The sequence below is a fragment of the Gymnodraco acuticeps genome, unplaced genomic scaffold (genome assembly GCF_902827175.1).
Source record: "Gymnodraco acuticeps unplaced genomic scaffold, fGymAcu1.1, whole genome shotgun sequence".
Taxonomy (NCBI): domain Eukaryota; kingdom Metazoa; phylum Chordata; class Actinopteri; order Perciformes; family Bathydraconidae; genus Gymnodraco; species Gymnodraco acuticeps.
This window is the reverse complement of record NW_022990889.1, coordinates 93,773-112,021: the sequence shown is the minus strand read 5'-3', so window position 1 is coordinate 112,021 and position 18,249 is coordinate 93,773. Positions and strand designations below refer to the sequence as shown.

The 18,249-nt window shown below is 41.5% G+C and overlaps 1 protein-coding gene across 3 annotated transcripts; it reads right to left on the bottom strand.

Annotated features, from left to right (window-relative positions):
- Nucleotides 1-409: 409 nt before the first annotated feature.
- Nucleotides 410-17,464, bottom strand: fam107b (family with sequence similarity 107 member B). 3 transcript variants are annotated; one of them, XM_034233657.1, is made up of 4 exons: nt 17,259-17,464; nt 5,090-5,261; nt 2,000-2,156; nt 410-1,846 (listed from the first exon to the last, which is right to left on the bottom strand). In XM_034233657.1, the coding sequence occupies exons 2-4, from the start codon at nt 5,215-5,217 to the stop codon at nt 1,727-1,729; spliced, it is 405 nt and encodes a 134-aa protein (XP_034089548.1). In that variant the 5' UTR covers nt 5,218-5,261; nt 17,259-17,464; the 3' UTR covers nt 410-1,726. The 3 variants fall into 3 exon arrangements, with proteins under 3 accessions (XP_034089548.1, XP_034089547.1, XP_034089546.1); XM_034233656.1 differs by having other exon boundaries at nt 17,263-17,463; XM_034233655.1 differs by lacking the exon at nt 17,259-17,464 and adding an exon at nt 6,085-6,261.
- Nucleotides 17,465-18,249: the final 785 nt, after the last annotated feature.

Here is an 18,249-nt window from a genome sequence, read left to right as displayed (position 1 = left end):
AATACTATAGTATATTGATTACCGGGACATAATTCACATGCTACCCAATTGACATCTAAAACCTTACCAGCTGCAACATTAACACAATGCTATATATCAATACATCATCCAGCAATTTCATACTTATAATGTTATTTTAAAATCCTTGATTTACTACAATCATTTAAAGAAAGGAACACTTATCTAATAAATATATTTCCTGACCCCTCTCATCAGCTTTGTCACACTACTTTGCCTGTCTATTTAACCTTACCCCGTTTCTCTTCTAAGTACATTTCAGAATAATAAGTTTAGCTCATGTTATTTACGGTCGTACTGCTTCTCTGTGTTTAAAGATCACTTTCAATAAAAAAAAAAAAAAATCACAATCCACAGACTTCAGCGGCACACAAAATAAAGAAAATAAGTGGAACGTGTTAAAATTATGTTTATTAAAAAGAGAATTCTGGAGAACACAGGGTTATGTCATTATAAATCTGATTCTTCCCATTAGAATAATAGCTATCATCTCTTCGAGACCTACACACCAGAATTGTAGACCCATGATATCATTGTGTGAAATATTTAAATAACCACTACGTATGCCATTTAGGGCATTGTAATTAAACAGCCACTTTTATTCAGATTCACTGATTTCAATTATCTTTACAAATCTATGGCTCAATTGTTATGGACAAAATACTGCAGTGATAAAGTTCCAAAACACTTATCAGAGTTGTTTCAGGAGCCGAGTAGATTTCCTACAAATCAATTAAATATTTTGTGGCATGGTCTAGATGAGTACACTTCATTTGTTCATAAAAGCACACAAAGACTGATCGGACAGGAAGCTAAAGGCTCATTCATATTGACCACCCTAACAAAAACTTAAATTATTTATTAAGTAACACTTTTTTCATACAAAACAACAGAGTATATAAAGAAAAGGTCACTCATGCCTGGGAGTTCTACTATTGCTCACAATTGCATTAGCTGAGGAAATGGCATGTTTGGAATTGAAAAATAATAAAAATAAAAGCAAACATGATGAGCGTTTCTCACAACTGTGCACTCCCTTTGTCCCGTTCTGGCTTCATAAACTATGCTGTTAAACAAACTAAAAATACAGAACAACTACAAAAAGTGTCCACCCCTATACCTGGGCTAAAAGCTACAAACATAAATAAGAAAAGCACAAATGTTTGGCTTTTACATTACACAGCTTCAAGAGTCCATCCAGTGTCCACTTTTCCTTATTTGATTCTGAAGGTGAGAACAAAAAAACAACATTGATAACAGTAAAGAGATCAACAGCTTTCTGTGGAGTAAGGAGTGAAAACAGAGGGGATGAAAACTCCTGTGTGTGTGTGTGTGTGTTTGGTTGTTTTCTCCATCAGAGCTCATTGGAAGCCCTTGCTGAAAGGCGTTTTACATGTAACATGTCTGTGTAAGGTCCCTCCTGCAGGGGGTGCTGTGTGCTGCCGGATGGGTGCGAGGAGCAGAGGTGAGTACTGGCGGTCCATGGCAGGCAGGCAGAGGGGGGTCTTTAGTCAGTAAAGTCTCTCTCCTCACTGCGGGAAGGATCTGCTAGGTGGGGTAAGCCAGGAAGTTCATCTCGGACCATGGCCAGGTCATCAGCGTGCACCTGGACCACACTCTCTCTCTTTTTTGTACACACACTCTCCTGACGTCTCCGTGCCCACAAACACGCGCACAATCAGCCAGACCCAGACACCCCTGCTGGTTTTTAGGTGGTCCGTTCCTCCCCGTCGGTCTCCTGCTTGGTCCTGCGCAGGTTGCTCTTCATCTTCACAAACTCCGGGGTGTTCTCCTGTTCATCTTCATTTTTCTGTTGCTCCAGCTCCAGCTGCAAGAACAAAGACATTCTGATTAAACTAATTATAGACGTTATAATCTGTTAATAGCAATATCTATACATAAATGCATCTTCTCTTGTGATTAGATACGGTAAGTATCTTCATCCATGTAAATGCTAAATGTTTATGTTTTGATTATTCACCTGCTCTAGTTTCTGTTGTCTTTTCATGAGCTCTATCTCCAGGTCGCTCCTCTTCTTGTGGGCTTCCTGCTCCTCTTTCTGAGCCTTGAGAACTTGTTCCCTCTTTCTCTTCTCCAGAACTTTCTGGAGCTCAGGTTTGTTTTGAGCAGCCAGACCCCTGTGCAGAATCAGAGAGACAGGATGTTACTAAGGCAAAGCTTTATGATGTCACTACACAGCCCCACTCAGAGGGAGATTAGCATTCACATCCAAGCGTAACAGATGATGTCCGTGACCTCATCCTAATTTGACATGCAGATCTGAATTAGATTTTCTGTATTAATCATGTCATTCGTGTTTCAGGAAGTTTTGATTTGGAGCCCAATCACAGATTGTTCCATATTTACCAGTCTATGTAGGTGGTGGTGGCCAACATTGCAACTGACTTTTGAAAAGACTATTTAAATATTAACCGTTGCTCTTTTTCTTCTCTTCCAAACATACAAAAAACATGTCTTTCTATCTCAAATATTCCTCACAAGGTAGCTGTCTTTGGGTGATACATAACTGTGATTACAATCTTACACAGCTGCATGGGTTTGAGCAACAACACTGCAAAATTGGCCTTCTTGTAAAGTCTGAGCGTGACTTGCAATAAAGAGAAAAATGTCAAATGTTATGCAACATAAACTCCACCAAATGACCAGAGAGAAGAGGGGGGCTAAACAGAGGGAACAGAGATGCGTTGGAGTAAGCTATAAGGCAGAAGCCAAACAGGAACAAAAATGCAGTAAAAGGACAGAGGCTATACATTTTTCAAAAATATATTATCCATGCCCTTGATTCAGGTGTTCATTTAATTTAAAAAACATATTATTCAGATGACTTTACTCTCCTCATAATATTTCCTTTAGCGATGAAAGCCTGACTCTGCACAGGCTGCCTCTGTTGTTGAAAGAAAAAAAACAGTGTGCGTAGCTGACTGCTGCTCAGCAACAACAATGTCTTAATTAAATGTTTTATTAAATCCTGAAGGTTGCATAACCGAGCCCCCGGTGTTCCGAGTGGGAGTTCATTTACAAGAGGGCACTAGTTAAATGCCCTGCTTTTCCTGACGGTGAGGGTCTTGTGACGGCACTTAACGGGCTGAATCAGAGCAGAGGGTCAAAGACAAGGTCAGGTCGGGCTGTTTGCAAACACCACGCACAGGAAGGGAGGAGGGTCAAGGTCACTGAAAGCAATAAGACAGGCTGTAAAGATGCTCACTCCACTCTCCTTTTTATGTTGGCATCATTTACATCATAACTAACCCCCACATCCATGACCCCCTTCATGGAGCAAACTGCGAAGAATGTATGTTCTAAATCCTACGCATCCATTACCTTCATCTGCTCCAATGAGTCACCAGTTTGGGTGGATGAAGTTCTGAAACTCTCCTGTTTATATATACGATTGTGTGTAGGAAGAGTTACCACAGCTAGGTAGCAAAGGCAGAGAAAGGCTCTCAGCTGGAGACTGCTTTGCAATCTTCATTACATAACGTATTTTCCTCTGTTCATGCAGCCAATCCATGCATCCACCCACCCCACCCTCAGCACTCTCGCCAGCGTGACTAATCCACTCCGCAGGCAAGCTTTCTCTACTTCCAGTACACGACTGAAAGCCCCGTCATAACAAGCATATCCCCCCAAAAAGCCCCATAGATTTATCTCACTCTGGGACATTCTCCGTCTAGACCAATAGAAACAACATCCAGCAGCCTCTTTCTAATATTATTTTATTACATTCCTTGCATGGCCCTTCTTAATCCTTCCCACCCTGCCCGTTTTCCATCATTAATTAATGCCCTGCCTCCATCATTACAAAAGCACCTCACTATTTGATCTGTTGAGGACTGAGCATCGCTCATGTGATGCAACAGCTGTCAACAGCATGTGTGTTTACATAGCTTTATAGCTCAGGCACAAGGCTGCTGCCACTGTGGTGAGAGAAAATGCAAACATTTAGTGTCAAAAGGGTGAGCTCAGGCCGCAGTATGTTTTCACTGATATATACACACACACACACACACCACACACAACACACACACACACACACCACACACACACACACACACACACACACACACACACACACACACACACACACACACACACACACACACACACACCACACACACACACACACACACACAACACAACACACACACACACACACACACACACACACACACACACACACACACACACACACACACACACACACACACACACACACACACACACACACACACACACACACACACACACACACACACACACACACACACACACACACACACACACACAGCATTAAAACCTGTGTTGTATGATCCGGAATCTGCAGCTCGACCACATTCATCCCGTGCAGTACATCTGTGACCTTTGCATAACCCGTTTTTGATACACTAATGCACTTGGGGTTATATATAATAGCTCGCTATGAAAGTTTGATATCCTGTGCTTTACATTATACTGCTGCTGGAGGTTGGGCCAATGAAGTCAACTACAGTGACACACTGCAGACGCATCAATACAGTCTGCATGGATACTATCAGACCAATTACAAGAAAGTAGCATGCTAACTGTTTTAACTCCTCCATCAGTAAATTAGCCCAGATCTGGACTGTGTTATATTTGTTCTATGGCCTATATATATATATATATTCATGTTGCATTGTTGGAGGAGCCTGTGACCTAAGTTTTTCATTGCCATATCAACACTGTAGCTACTGTGCGCATGACAATACAGCCTTGAATCTTGTTTTAGTTCCACAATTTAACCTACTGGATGGTAGGTAAGCAAATGTCTTGTTGCCAAAAATAAACAAGGAAATGATGATGATCCGGAAGGTGCTGGACATAAACACAGTTTTACAATCCAATAAATGAATAAACCATTATCTCCATTCATAGGCTTGGAAAATAAAATGAAACTGATTTGTTGATGTGCGATAAAACATGATCACATGTTGGGTTGCTGAATGTAAAGTAAGAGTAACCTGGGGATGACCACATGGATGAACCAAATCAAATAAAGAAGAAACCAAGGGAGAGAGTGTGTCTTTCGGACCTCTTCTGGTTCATGAGCAGCTCTCGGTGCAGGTCCTGGTGGTTACGAGAGTTCTTCACCGGGTTGATCAGCTTCTTGGGTTTGATGAGCTCATCACAGTCTCCCTCCAGGTAGTCGGGCTCCGCCATGACACTCCTCCCCGGTGACAGCGATAAACCAGGGTCACACGGATCTGAAGGGACAGAAACAATTCATAAAGACTTTAATTTAACCACTAACATTTTGGGATGTAACAATGCAGCGAAAACCGAAATCTTCAAAGCATTTTTGTTTCTAAAAGGGATCTATTTTTTCTCCTTTCAAACAGTGATGTGAGCATCTGCCTGATCCTCTGGCATGAGCTCAGAAATTGATGTCGTCTCTAGAGTGATAAAAAAGGATTCAAAGCTGGAATTACATAATTGTTCACTGAGGGAAGAGGAACATTGTATCCCCCTGGCAGAAGCCATACACAATATAATGAAGAACTTAATCACAAAAGTACAGTCAATATCTTTCAGGCACATTGTTATGTAAGTATTGCAGGGGTTGCTGTTAGTAAACAAAAGGATCAATAATAACAATACAATAACATGACCTCAAAAATCTAAGTGATTGAAATAGTATGTTAAAAACTATTTAGTATTTTATCAGATAATGCGTACACAGTATTTCTTTAAGTTATAGAATGTAAATCAACTCGTATGTGGAAATCTATAATTGATCTATTATGTCATAATCCACCTGATTTTGACAAAAGCCATAATGTAATTCACATACAATAACAACAGGAATAGCAGTTATGGCCGCTTAATGCTTCCCCCAGGCTTCACTTAGAATAATAAATCATCAGGGTATTTTAAATGAACACACCTCCAAATAAAAGTTTTGATCTACCAACTGATTTAAGAACAAAATACTGAACTAAAACAATGTTTAAAAACATAGTTAAGCAGCTAAAACAGCGTAGCACTTTTATCTAAAAAGGCATGGAATTCATTTCTGGCTGGACTCACCCTGCAAAAAGACGGAATATCTGAACATGGTCGTCATCCCTGCTATTATGGTCAGCGCAGTATTTTCCAGAAGAAGCTAATAGGACTCTCTGTCCTGTTGCGGAGCCTCACTCAGCAGAGATGCTTCCTCCTGCCGCTGTCTGTTACTGAGCTGGTTGGAGTTCCAAGTCTGTTTTATAGCTGCGCTCAAACGGTCTTTCCCCCCACCATCTCCCTCCCACCCACACACATACGTACACCTCTAAGCCGATAACATATTATAATATCATTTTCTATTAATGTATTTCACTGATATAATGAATATGCTCACTTTTGACTATCCTACTCCTTTATAGGAACGTGTTGGGAAAAGAATGAGCCCAGATTAGATAATGAAGTCACATGCATTTCTTTTCCCACAGTCTGAGCAATGACTCAGATTTATAAACATCGTGTTCTCAAGTGCCTGTGAGCGAGTCTCTCCTATCAGACACTGAAAACATGGAGTGATGTTTTGGAACATGAGTGGGCCAATCACATTCATCGGGGTTACCAAAGATGCATTTTCCTGCACGTGCTGGACACAAAGGTGGGGGAGTGTGTCCTCAGAATCAAAACAAACGCAGAGGATGGCTGTAATGGTTTGAAGATACCACTAGAGGCCGATATTCATGCATTCCAGAGACAAAACCAGTTACATAACAAAGGAGCCAAGATAAACATGGTCTGTGGAACAAAGAAGGAGACATACCACATAACAAACATGCTTGGTGGATGTAGTGGAATATGTTGACAAAAGAAAATACTACTACAGTAGTAGTGATGGGTAATCCCTTCTTATCTGAGGTGAGTAACCTATTAGAAATTCTGTTTACTAACTGATGTGGCCTGAACTATTCAAAGATAAACATCAATATCGTGAATTTATCCCCTTAACGAGTCAAGTTTGGAAATGAAAATAATTCACAAATCTGTTTATAAAAAATAAAGGTTTACCAGCTAATTTAACAAGTCTATCTTCATGCAGTATCACTGTCGGTAATGTTGTTAAATGCCATACCAGGTGCATTTAGTGACACAGCAGGAGCATGGCGACAGTGTTTTAGCGTGTGCGATGGCAGAGGTGGGCAGGACAGTGTCTGTAATCAGGGGCTGCGTGTGAGCATTCACGTGCTGTGTACATCAAAGGCGGTTTGTGTTAATGCCGCTGGTAGGGGGTCGAGGAACTTACAGACTGGCAGTGTTGTCAAAGCGTCCGTTAGCTTAACACATCTGCTCCTACTTCCTCTGTGCCCCAGGGAGAGGGGAAGTGACATAGGGAGTTCAAAAGGAACCTGCAACCTCAAATTGGAGCCCTGTAGCCCCTTAAACTCTGCTTTATCATTGCTAGTTCTGCATGTTGTAATCAATGTCCCTTCCCGTTTTCCTAATAGTGTATGTTGCTTATCCATCCGCTTTGGGACACAACGAGAGCCACTTCAACACATAGAGTGAATTGCACTTTTTGATAACTGCTAGTACATACAAATGTATACTACAACCGTCCAAACATGCCAGTGTGTGGATTATAGTACACAGATTTAGGGACAACCCTTCCTGCTGTTACAGGAATCCCATTAAAACTGTTTGTTTATTGGTTTTGGAAAAACACCACGACAGCCCAGACACACACGGAGACAATTAGCCTTTAAAGGAGACCTGAATCCAGATATCTAAGGGAAACTGCGCAGCATCCAGAGGATTCAAAACGTACAAGCTCTAAGGGGTCAAATGAGAGGAAAGTGGTAAAAACAATGGAAACAGAAGGAGAAAAAAGTGGGTCAGAGGAGAGTCTAGGATAGTAGGAGAGAGTTGAAGGCAGCTCTCCTCTGCTTACTTCCCTCTTGGCCAGTCATCCTCATGACATGTGTGTGACTGTAGTCTCATGCACTGTGAAATGTGCATGAGATATCCAATCAATCATAAAAGAAAATACCAATACAGTTAAATGTAGAGGCTGGAAGTATACACATATGTTTTGAATAAAATATCACTCATACTCACACACAGGCCTTTGCTTCTGAATAAAAGTATATTTTGCCGTTTATTTTTTGAGATTTAAAAAAAAGGTCATTGGATGAAAGTGTTTGATCTACATGTGTGCAGTAGTGGCAGTGTCTGAAAGTGTAACTCACAGTGGCAGGTTGCATTAGAGCTGATAGCCGTGTGCTAAGTGATTGCATCACCGCGGCCTGCTCTGCTATATGACACCACAAAGACGTGCATTCATAATACAGACTCATTTCTCAATTTCCCCCTCAACTGTCATCTTCTCCAAGTCGCCATGGAGACCTGCCATCACTCTGACTGCATTTAGTGACACAGCATTCAGGGACAGGAAGGAGCTGCTGACACTTGAAGCTTTGCTCCAGCCAACACTGAAGAGACTTTCATCAACAGACACACACCCATTAAATAGCTCTTATACTGTAGCTGCTATAATATATGTTATTTAATAACATGATTAAAATGATCATGTGAAATGTGAAAGGTGTATCACCGAATTCTGCAGTTTACCTAAGCTCGATTGAGCTTTTTAGCGTCTTTCAGCTCACGGTTTCTGTTTTCCAGCGCACAACATTAGTGATTAAGTTCCTCTCAGCGTCATCATATCGGTGTTCATGGAAACGCTCTGATAAACCCTTGTTATGTTACATGCTCAGGACAGACAAGACAAGCCTCGGAACATAGAGGAGCACTGTTAAAGAGCCGGATATCTATGCATGAAAAGCATTCTCCCTCTTCTAACCCAGAGCACAGATGGGCAGAAACACTAATGATGGGGGATCGGGTTGGAGAACCTAAATTGGCCATTAGAAGCACTTTTGTCTTTTGCTAGGAAACAGACATACACTAATACAGTGAAAAGGAGAAAGGAACACATCACAACAGTGGATTGTTCCTGACATGTGAAGAATAGAGAGGTTGATAACTATATGTTGGGAATCAGTGCCTAGATGGGCAGACTGGTTTAACAACTGAATAACACCATGGTTTATCTGTCATTATTCAGCAGTGGCCTTCCTCCTGCTGCAGCCTCGAAGGCGAGGAGAGCAGCTGGTGTCCTGCTTCTCCATCTGACCCCCTCGTCCTCCTGCAGGATGCATCGGAGCTCTGCACAGAGTGGGGCTGGGCCGTTAGCCCTCATTGGCTGAGACCACATGGCTGACCACACCCACTCCACCAGGAGCAGCCAGGATTTGTTTTCCACAGTATCCTGTGCTAAGGGGTCTGGCTTATGAAAAAGGATTGATCAGCATTTCAACAACTGGTTTTATATAAGCTGATCATTGACACCAACGTAAAAAAGTGACTTGACGTGGTTCATATTGGTTGACAGGAAGCTTAAAGATCAATTACAAGGAAATGAATACTAATCTAGGCTCACCCACAATTTTGGCCTTTAAATTAAGTGCATTTCTTGAGAGCTGACACCCCAAAAGAAACTCAAAAGGTATACACTGCTTATATTCCAATCACAGATGCATACATAATAAAAAACAAAACAAGATCTGCTGGCTTTGATCCAGACTCAGTATAAATTAATGAAGTATTGAAGACAAATCGTCCATTTATTTTGGATATAGCATCAGCTCTCTTGTTCTTTCTCCCCCTCGTGTCCCACATAGCTTTTCTTGTTCACTCTCTGTATCTTTTTGGCCAGATCCTGTCTATTCCACTCACAGATGGGAGGTCCTCCCCTCAGGGGAAATTGCGTCATCAATACCCCTAAAGCAACCCCCACACCCTGTTTTTCTCTCCGTCTTACACACACCCTTTCCCCCCCCCTCACAGTGTGTTGCAAGCTGGATGGATCTGAGTGTGGGTCTCTGAGTCTTTCTGTTAATGAAGCGGCCATTCAGCCATAAATAGGAGAGGCCCTAATTAAAACACACAAATAGATGGTCTTTTAACTGACAGCTGTAAGGGGATGGGGGAGGAAAGGCAGGGGGGGGGGGGGGGGGGGGGGGGGTGAGAGAGAAAGTGACAGAGAAAGTGAAGGAGAAGCAGAGAGTTGGGGGGCCTAGTAGTGACGATGAGCTCATTTCCCGGACAGGCCCCTTGAACGTGGCCATTTACAAGCCTCCCAGTGACGGATAAATCACGGATGGCAGCCACGTGAGCGCAGTGACGTACATGTGCACGTACTTCCAGAGCACACAAACAATAGAAACATACACTTTTCTTCATTCCTACCTACAAATACATTCAATGTCTGTCACAACTATAAATAAAAACAACCCACATCATTTGTGATCAGTCTATTGTAGCAGGTGTAAGCAAATATTCACAGTTCCCGGGAAAACTGACCGGCCAGTGCATGCAAAAGAAAGAAGGAACCAATCATTGAAACAAAACAGGAACACCACAAACCAGTCAGGAGCTCGAACAGGTTCTGGTCTCAAACATAAAAAGAACAGTCCAAGTGCAAAGTTCAACTCTTGATATTCGGTCAATAGTGCGAGCAAATTCCTCAAAATCACAGTAGCTTCAAGCCGACAGAAGATGACAGGTTATGCAGCAAATGGAGATGTAGTGTGATCTTAATTCGAGTATTAGACTACAACTACTTCTAACATTCACAGCTTTGGGCAAATCATGAGGGATTTGAGGGAGAACTGTAGGGGAAATAGTTCCTCAAAGTAGGCTTGGGAGTTTTGAGATCTGTTTTGTATTTCCTGCCTTGGAGTGGGGGGGGGGGGGGGGGAAGAGGAGCTATAGGGAACTCTGGGGCCTCATCATGTACTGACCTCCAAAAGCAAACGCCCCAATCCCACAATATCATGATGTCACTAGGGAGACGTAGGGTATGGGAATTTACAATCAGGGTTTTAGGGTTCATAAAACCCAGACGCACATCCATTCAGACACACCCACAGCGACAGGATAATATAACACACAGCGCATCATGAGAGGGAGGAGTGAGAGCATTAGCTACACAGTGCTATATGTTTCAAACTCTGATGTCATTAAGGGAGTACTAGGCCGCTGTACCGTCATGATGAAAAGTTAATACCCAAACTTATTACCAAGCCTAACAGCCAGGAGTAATATTTACACAAAAACATTTCTGATACTGCGTCTCTCTCCTTACTTTTCCTCTCTCTAGCTAACTAATGTTTCCTGTAAAAGACGTTTTGGTATTCACTTGCAGTAAAAATTAGACCTTGACGGATAAACACCTGACAACAATATCAAATGATATTACAGATAGATTTGTGTTGGCGCTATTATAGACTCAATATTTTAAGTTACGGAAATTCTTTTTGAAAATGATGTTACCAGGTTATATTTTTCTCTAAGAACAAATGGAAAGAAGCCTTCTCATAAATATTTACTGACAGTTAACATGTTGTTATTTATTTGCTTGAGCTGTATTTTCTCATGATGTTAAGGCGGTGCAATGGAGGTTTGAATCCTTTGTTTGGCGAAGGTCTTTGTTGAACACCTGACATTATCCTTTTTGGATAATAGGCTGAAATAGAGGAACTTCTACAACTCTACTTCTCATGTTCTGCACTAGTAAGTTCTCCTGTTCATTTGTTTGACTTTTGATCAGAATCACGGTGTTGTTGTTGAAATACTTCACTCTTGTGGCTTCAAATATGTGTGTGTTCCTCTTTGTGTGTTGCATCAGCGGGATGACCACCACGGTTTTATTTGGTCTTGTCTGCTTCTGACACAAGTTCGCCTCTTTCCATATATTTTAACAGTTGATTGAATACGAGCAAGTATCCAGATCTATACATTGATATACCCCGAAATGTTTTTGGATGAAGAGTACCTGACATCTGTTTTAATGTTAATGTTACTCAGATAAGTCCTAACGGACCGTGCCAATCTGTGTTCCTCTCATTTGAAATTAAAACATGACAGTTAGTGTTTTGCATAAATGAAGTTATTTCATGAAGAGGCTCATACACCGTCCTGTTGCCACACGTTGAGCCCTGGGCTGAGGCAGATTACAGGATGAATGGGTAGGATTGAAAAGGCACAGACACCACTTTTAGTCATGCTGTGGGAATGTGATGAAGCTGCAAAGTGATTATTGCTTTGGACACAACAGCACAGGGGCACATACAGACCTATACGCATACACTGGACATGTGCACTTTTCTTTAAAAAGGTTCAAATCAAAGCCTTTTACAACCACCAGATTCTGAACACATGTCCTGTATAACTGCTTAGGGGGTACAGTTCGGGGTCACACCTGTCAGTCACATACAAAAGGCTGGTCTATGCTCTCACACAGCTGACACTAACACAAGGTCCTGTATGTATATGTATAGGCTTGATAAAAACAGGTGGACAGAAACAGATGCACTTTTTACATAGACACATCCTTATAAGATAAGAACATGTATCATGTGACTCCTAATCGCTGAGATGTAAACATGTGCCCTTGTACTGTACATTCCTCACACACATGATCAACCCTTTTGAATGTAGTTCCAATATCCATCTTTAGTGGTGTAAAGGCTATAGTTAAGAAGCCACAGCCGTTTGGTCCGGCTCAGCAGTGTGAAGCCGTTCAGTCATAAAGGAGGAGTCTTTGTTATGGCTCTGCTGTCTGTTCCACTTCCAGATTCAAAGCTTTGTGCTTTACTGCTGCTTTCCCTCATGGAGCAGAGTCACACCCCTCCTCCCCGTCTACTGGCTGAGCCCAGCTGGGAGCTCAATTCTCATTGGCTAGGGGGCATACCGGGGAGGATTGGGGAGCTTCTCCTTTGTTTACATGCTAGTAGAGAAAACCCCAATAACAACTGTTACCTTGGGCAACCAGACAATCTACAGTTATCCAGACAGACAGGCACATGGGGGTGTGAGCTGATCGTGCACGCACACACACGTTTAATGAGGGAACCAGGTGTCCAAAAGCAGGCTTTGTTCTCTCTGACCCTGTGCTTTAATGGCTCAGAATATATGTACATGCATATTTTTAGTTGGGATAGTAGGCAATCTTGTGGTTTCATTGTCTCCTGCAACTTTCCAAAGCTGTATATACATTCTAGAAGTCATGTTGGCTTCAGGCTGTAACCGAAAGAAGTAGCTCTGTTCTCTTCTGGGCGCATGTTCCCGTTTGTTTTAAGACAGGATCATATATCTTGATACCAACTTACAAAGAGCTTGATTCAATTCATGCTGCTCAGACTCCCAATTTCTCTACACTTCAACCTAACAAGCTGCGAGGAGAAGGCATTTAGAGTCTGTGTGTTTGTGCTATCCATTCTACAAGACTACGCAAAGTGCTCAGCACAGTAATGGTGCTTTATTGTGATTGAAGCTCCCGCATAACAGCAAGGAAATCAATGGGATTCTTTGAGGAGATGATTCTCAGAAGGAGTGTCTTTAGTCTTTGGTATATCTTGTCTCAAAACCAGTTCAATCAATCAAGTCCCGTGCCTGCTCAAATTAAAGTCAAGCCAGTGCATGTCGTGCATGAATTTGATCTGACACCTGAACACACGCTCTATCAGGTCATTCAATACCCAAATCGTGACATCATAATCTAAAACCATGGCAACAAAACCGCAGAGTAAACAGATATTTGGTCCTGATATTATTGCTTCACTTGGGTTCTCATTGCATCATAATATGTCATACTGCCTGCAACAGAAAGGGGTGTAACGCATATGGTGTCTTTTAAAAACTTACAAAACAGCGCTGTTCACAACAGTTCAACAAAAAGCAGAGATTTCAATGAATTCACTTGATAATGTTTATTATTAAATGCCCCCCAAAAGGCAGATAATACAAAAGGCCATTCTCGTATAGGGCTGACTAAAATGTGTTAATAGCATCAAGTATGAATTTGCCCAATGCCATAGTAAACATCAAATGCACTTTCAGATATTCAGGTCTTCACTCAGGAAATGTGTAGTCAGAGTGGCTAACCACAGATTCCATATGAAATGTTGAGCAGAGGTGATTGGTGCCACCGAGACTCTACACATGTTGTTTTGTACACAGTTAAGTGAGTAGATGACCGCCTTAAGAAACACTTAAGTATAAGACACTTGCTATGTGAAATAGCAACACAAGGGTTAATATTTTATTTTTAAAAACGATGATGTTAGTAACGGTAACAATACCAAATGTTTATTGTATATTTGTTCCTTTATTGTTTCTATTGCGATGAAAGCTAAGCCTTTATTTATTTGTATTTCCTCTATAACTTGAAACTTTTCTATTCATTTTGCATTCAAGTTTCTTGAAATAAGAAAATATTTACATTCAAGTATTCAATTTACTTTATCAATTTAGTTTATAAAAATAGGCGTTTACCATGTCATTCTTTTAAAAATATGTTGTTATATTATTGACTTGCCGAGATCATGCTGTATGATGGAATATATGATATCATTGATGGAGATATGACCTATCTCAGGAGACAGTATGGAGAACATATCGCCCAGCCCTATTTTTACAAGATCTTATTTAGGTCACTTTTTAGATTGTTCACAGCTTTATTTTGTAAAAATCCTGGCTCGACTTGTATCGCTGTCTTGACAGCACTGAGCACTACTGTATAAGTTAGGTCATAATAATAATAATAATAATAATAATAATAAGGAAGATATTTAAACAAGTGCAAATTCCCAATGAATACACACATTGAAATGTGTCTTTGTGGAGCTACCGGATTAAACAACAGACAGAGCGAGCTATGGAGTCGCTAGGCGCTGCTCAACAGTATTGTTTTGGCATTAGTATCAAAACAAGTATTATTACCCAGATGGATTTGTAAAATAAAAAAATAAAACGTTAGCCGTACATTTTTTAAATCATGGAAAATGGAACAAAACACAGCACAGAGAATCCCTGGAACTGGACAGAGTAGGGACGTGTTTGTTCAAACCATGAGGACTCCACTTTTAGTACAGAGACCCTCTGAAACCTTACTCTATGTTTACATGGCTCATTACAGGGGAACGGACTTAAAAACATTTGCTACAGGGCAGTCTTTCACCACTAGTGAGCAACATGTCTAACAGAGCATGATCATGAAACACAGACACACAGAAACACGGTCTTATGCAGTGTGGACCTAAAGGATCAGTGTGTTTTGCTGAGGAAGGAAGATTGCGTGCCCACAGACAGACCAGCAGTACTGTGGGAGATAATACTGTCAACACACATGTGGTTACAAGTTATCCCTCCTGGACACACACACACACACCCTTTCCTGACCCAAATACCTTGCTTTTCTTGAGGTCAGGTTGAGTCCTCGACATGGACTCAGATTCTATAATGATACTTCCGAGAAAGAAACCAGAACCACTAATGGACACGTGCTATTATAGAATGGAAACGTAGACATTTCATTCATATGTTTAAATTCCTTTGAGTATAATAATGGAGGAGTGAGCGTTTTCACACACCACACACACACACACACACACACCACACACACACACCACACACACACACACCACACACACACACACACACACACACACACACACACACACACACACACACACACACACACACACACACACACACACACACACACACAACACACTACACAACACACACACACACACACACACACACACACACCACACACACACAACACACACACACACACACACAACACACACACACACACACAACACACACACACACACCACACACACACACCACACACACACACACACAACACACCACACACACACACACACACACACACACACACACACACACACACACACACACACACACACACACACACACCCACACACACACACACACACCACACACACACACACACACACACACACCACACAACAACAGGAAACAGAAAGAAGACAGCAAGAGGCAACAGAGTGAGAGAAACAGGAGAGAGAAGAGGAAAGGAGGGGGTTCAAAGATCAGGAAACAGATGTAAATCGTTTAGCAAACTTGCCTCTAAATGACTAACACATGTGCAAGCAACTTTCCCCTCCCTGCACATACACACCCACACGCTTGAAAGTTCTGCACCTAGACAGCATGGCATACTCAATCATACCATCTACTTGTGTCACTTCTCCTCTCACTGGCACACATCTGAAGAGAGTTAAACTACTTCACATCGAGGAGTTGCTCAGACATATTTGCCAGGCTGCTATTCTGCGTCCACCCAGCAAACACACTCGAATTGGACTCAGCCCTGTTTGTTTAACATATTGTAAAAGTTTGACAGCAACTCTAAAGCTTTTAAACAAACTATAAAGGCACTCAAAAATAAAAGGACATAAGCTTGAGACATGCCACATCTAAACAAATGACCCATTCAAACACCACCTATTCACATGACAGTTGGTCTATGACTGCTGACAGCACAGGCCAGTGTGTCAGCTCTGAAGCCATGTGCTTTAAACAGAAGGCAGCAGTCATTGCTGTGCTATTACACACACACTCTTACTCACACAGGATGGAATCATATACAGGTCATCCATATATATAGACGATCTCTTGTGATGCTAGTAGTTTGTTTCACAAGTGGGCTTATTTTCAAGAGCACATTAGTATCTATAGACTATTGTGACAATTAAGAGCAACAAAACAAAGCAAGTCTTGTGTTGTTCACATTGTAAAACCCTCTGAGGCATTCATGTGATTTTATGGTATATAAGCAATCTTGCCATGGCTTTAACCAAGAGTAATGCTATATTTTAGAACAACTGTGTACATATATTGTACTGCTAAGTCACATAAGCACCCATAACATCTAATTTGAACAACTAAGACACACCAGAAATAATGAACAGTGATTGTTTTTCTTCAACTATTCTTCCCTCAAAAGTACAAAGTATCAAAGTGCCATTAATAGTGTCAATGTGCGGCTCCAAAGTAAACGTAGGTGGTATGGTCTGTACAGGCTGTCCAACAACCCCAACGTGTTTGTTCCTCACTGTCCCGTTGCTACATCCATGCGCCTCAACAAAAGGAGACAATGAAACAAGAGTTTGCATTTTGCAATCTCATTCCCTCTCTCGTCGGTACTTTCTGTTCTTCGTTACTTTCCAGTTTTTTTAAACCCTAAACCTGCAGCTTCTGCCGAGTGGAGCAGACAGACCAGTTCAAACGTGCTGCTTTTGTTAGTGCGCTCGTGAAACAACCTTAAAAAAAAAAACAGACACACGAGCTCCAGACACACACGTACACACCTACCTCAAAGTCGACCCCGACGCGACTTCTCCAACTCGAGTTGTTTAATATTTAAAGATGACAAAGTGGTCCAGGCCGCATCAGTGCGTCTCGGGGTCACTCCTTAAGCTCGAGGTGTGTCCGCGAGACTCTGATTTTGTAAACTGCTCAGTAGCTGTAGCACACACACACACATTCACTCAGGCAGGAGGACCCATAGAAAATGTAAATGTAAACTGGGTGGGAGGGATGGAGTGACGTCAGGCAAGGGCTCCTCCTCCTCTGTCTTCATTTGAAGTGGATAAGGGGGACTCCTCGCGCGCAGGGCGGGGCTTTGATAGAGGGGCTCGCGCACCCTCAAACACGCGCACACCACTGAACTATTTTGTCCCAGGGATCCATTAAATTAGAGTTAAAAACCTGTCATTAGTCATTTTCTTTCGGTGAAAACACTTTTATTTCTTCTGTATTCATCTAATAGCCTAAATTATGAAAATTATGAAGATAATAAACCACAAGCCATTGGTCTAACAATAAAAGTGACGATTATATTAAATGTGTCATATTTTTTCGACTATAAATTGAACCTTTATGAAGGGTAATCATGCTTTCCAATAAGTGAAATAGTGCAGATGGATAGTGCACTATTTTATGCACATTTCTTTGGAATTCAGCCTTGCACTGTTGGTAAATGTTTTATCTCCACTAGTCAAGTGTGAAGTATGAAGTAGGCCCGTATGAAGTGAATTCTTCACAACAGATCAGTCTGCTGTCTGTTATTTTCACAGACTGAGTATCTCTAGCATTCTTTGTGATGAAGAGTAATCTGCTTACCGATGAAGGGTTAGGGGATCTGCTTATCCACCACCCTTCTGTTAAGTTGGCTCACTGAAACCCCTAGTTTCACGGTGTCATTTACATTGCCCTGGTTATTCTACGGGGCTATACATCCTATGCGATAATAATCTCATTGGGTTCAATCTCTGTTGTATAAAGATCTAAGTTTCTGTA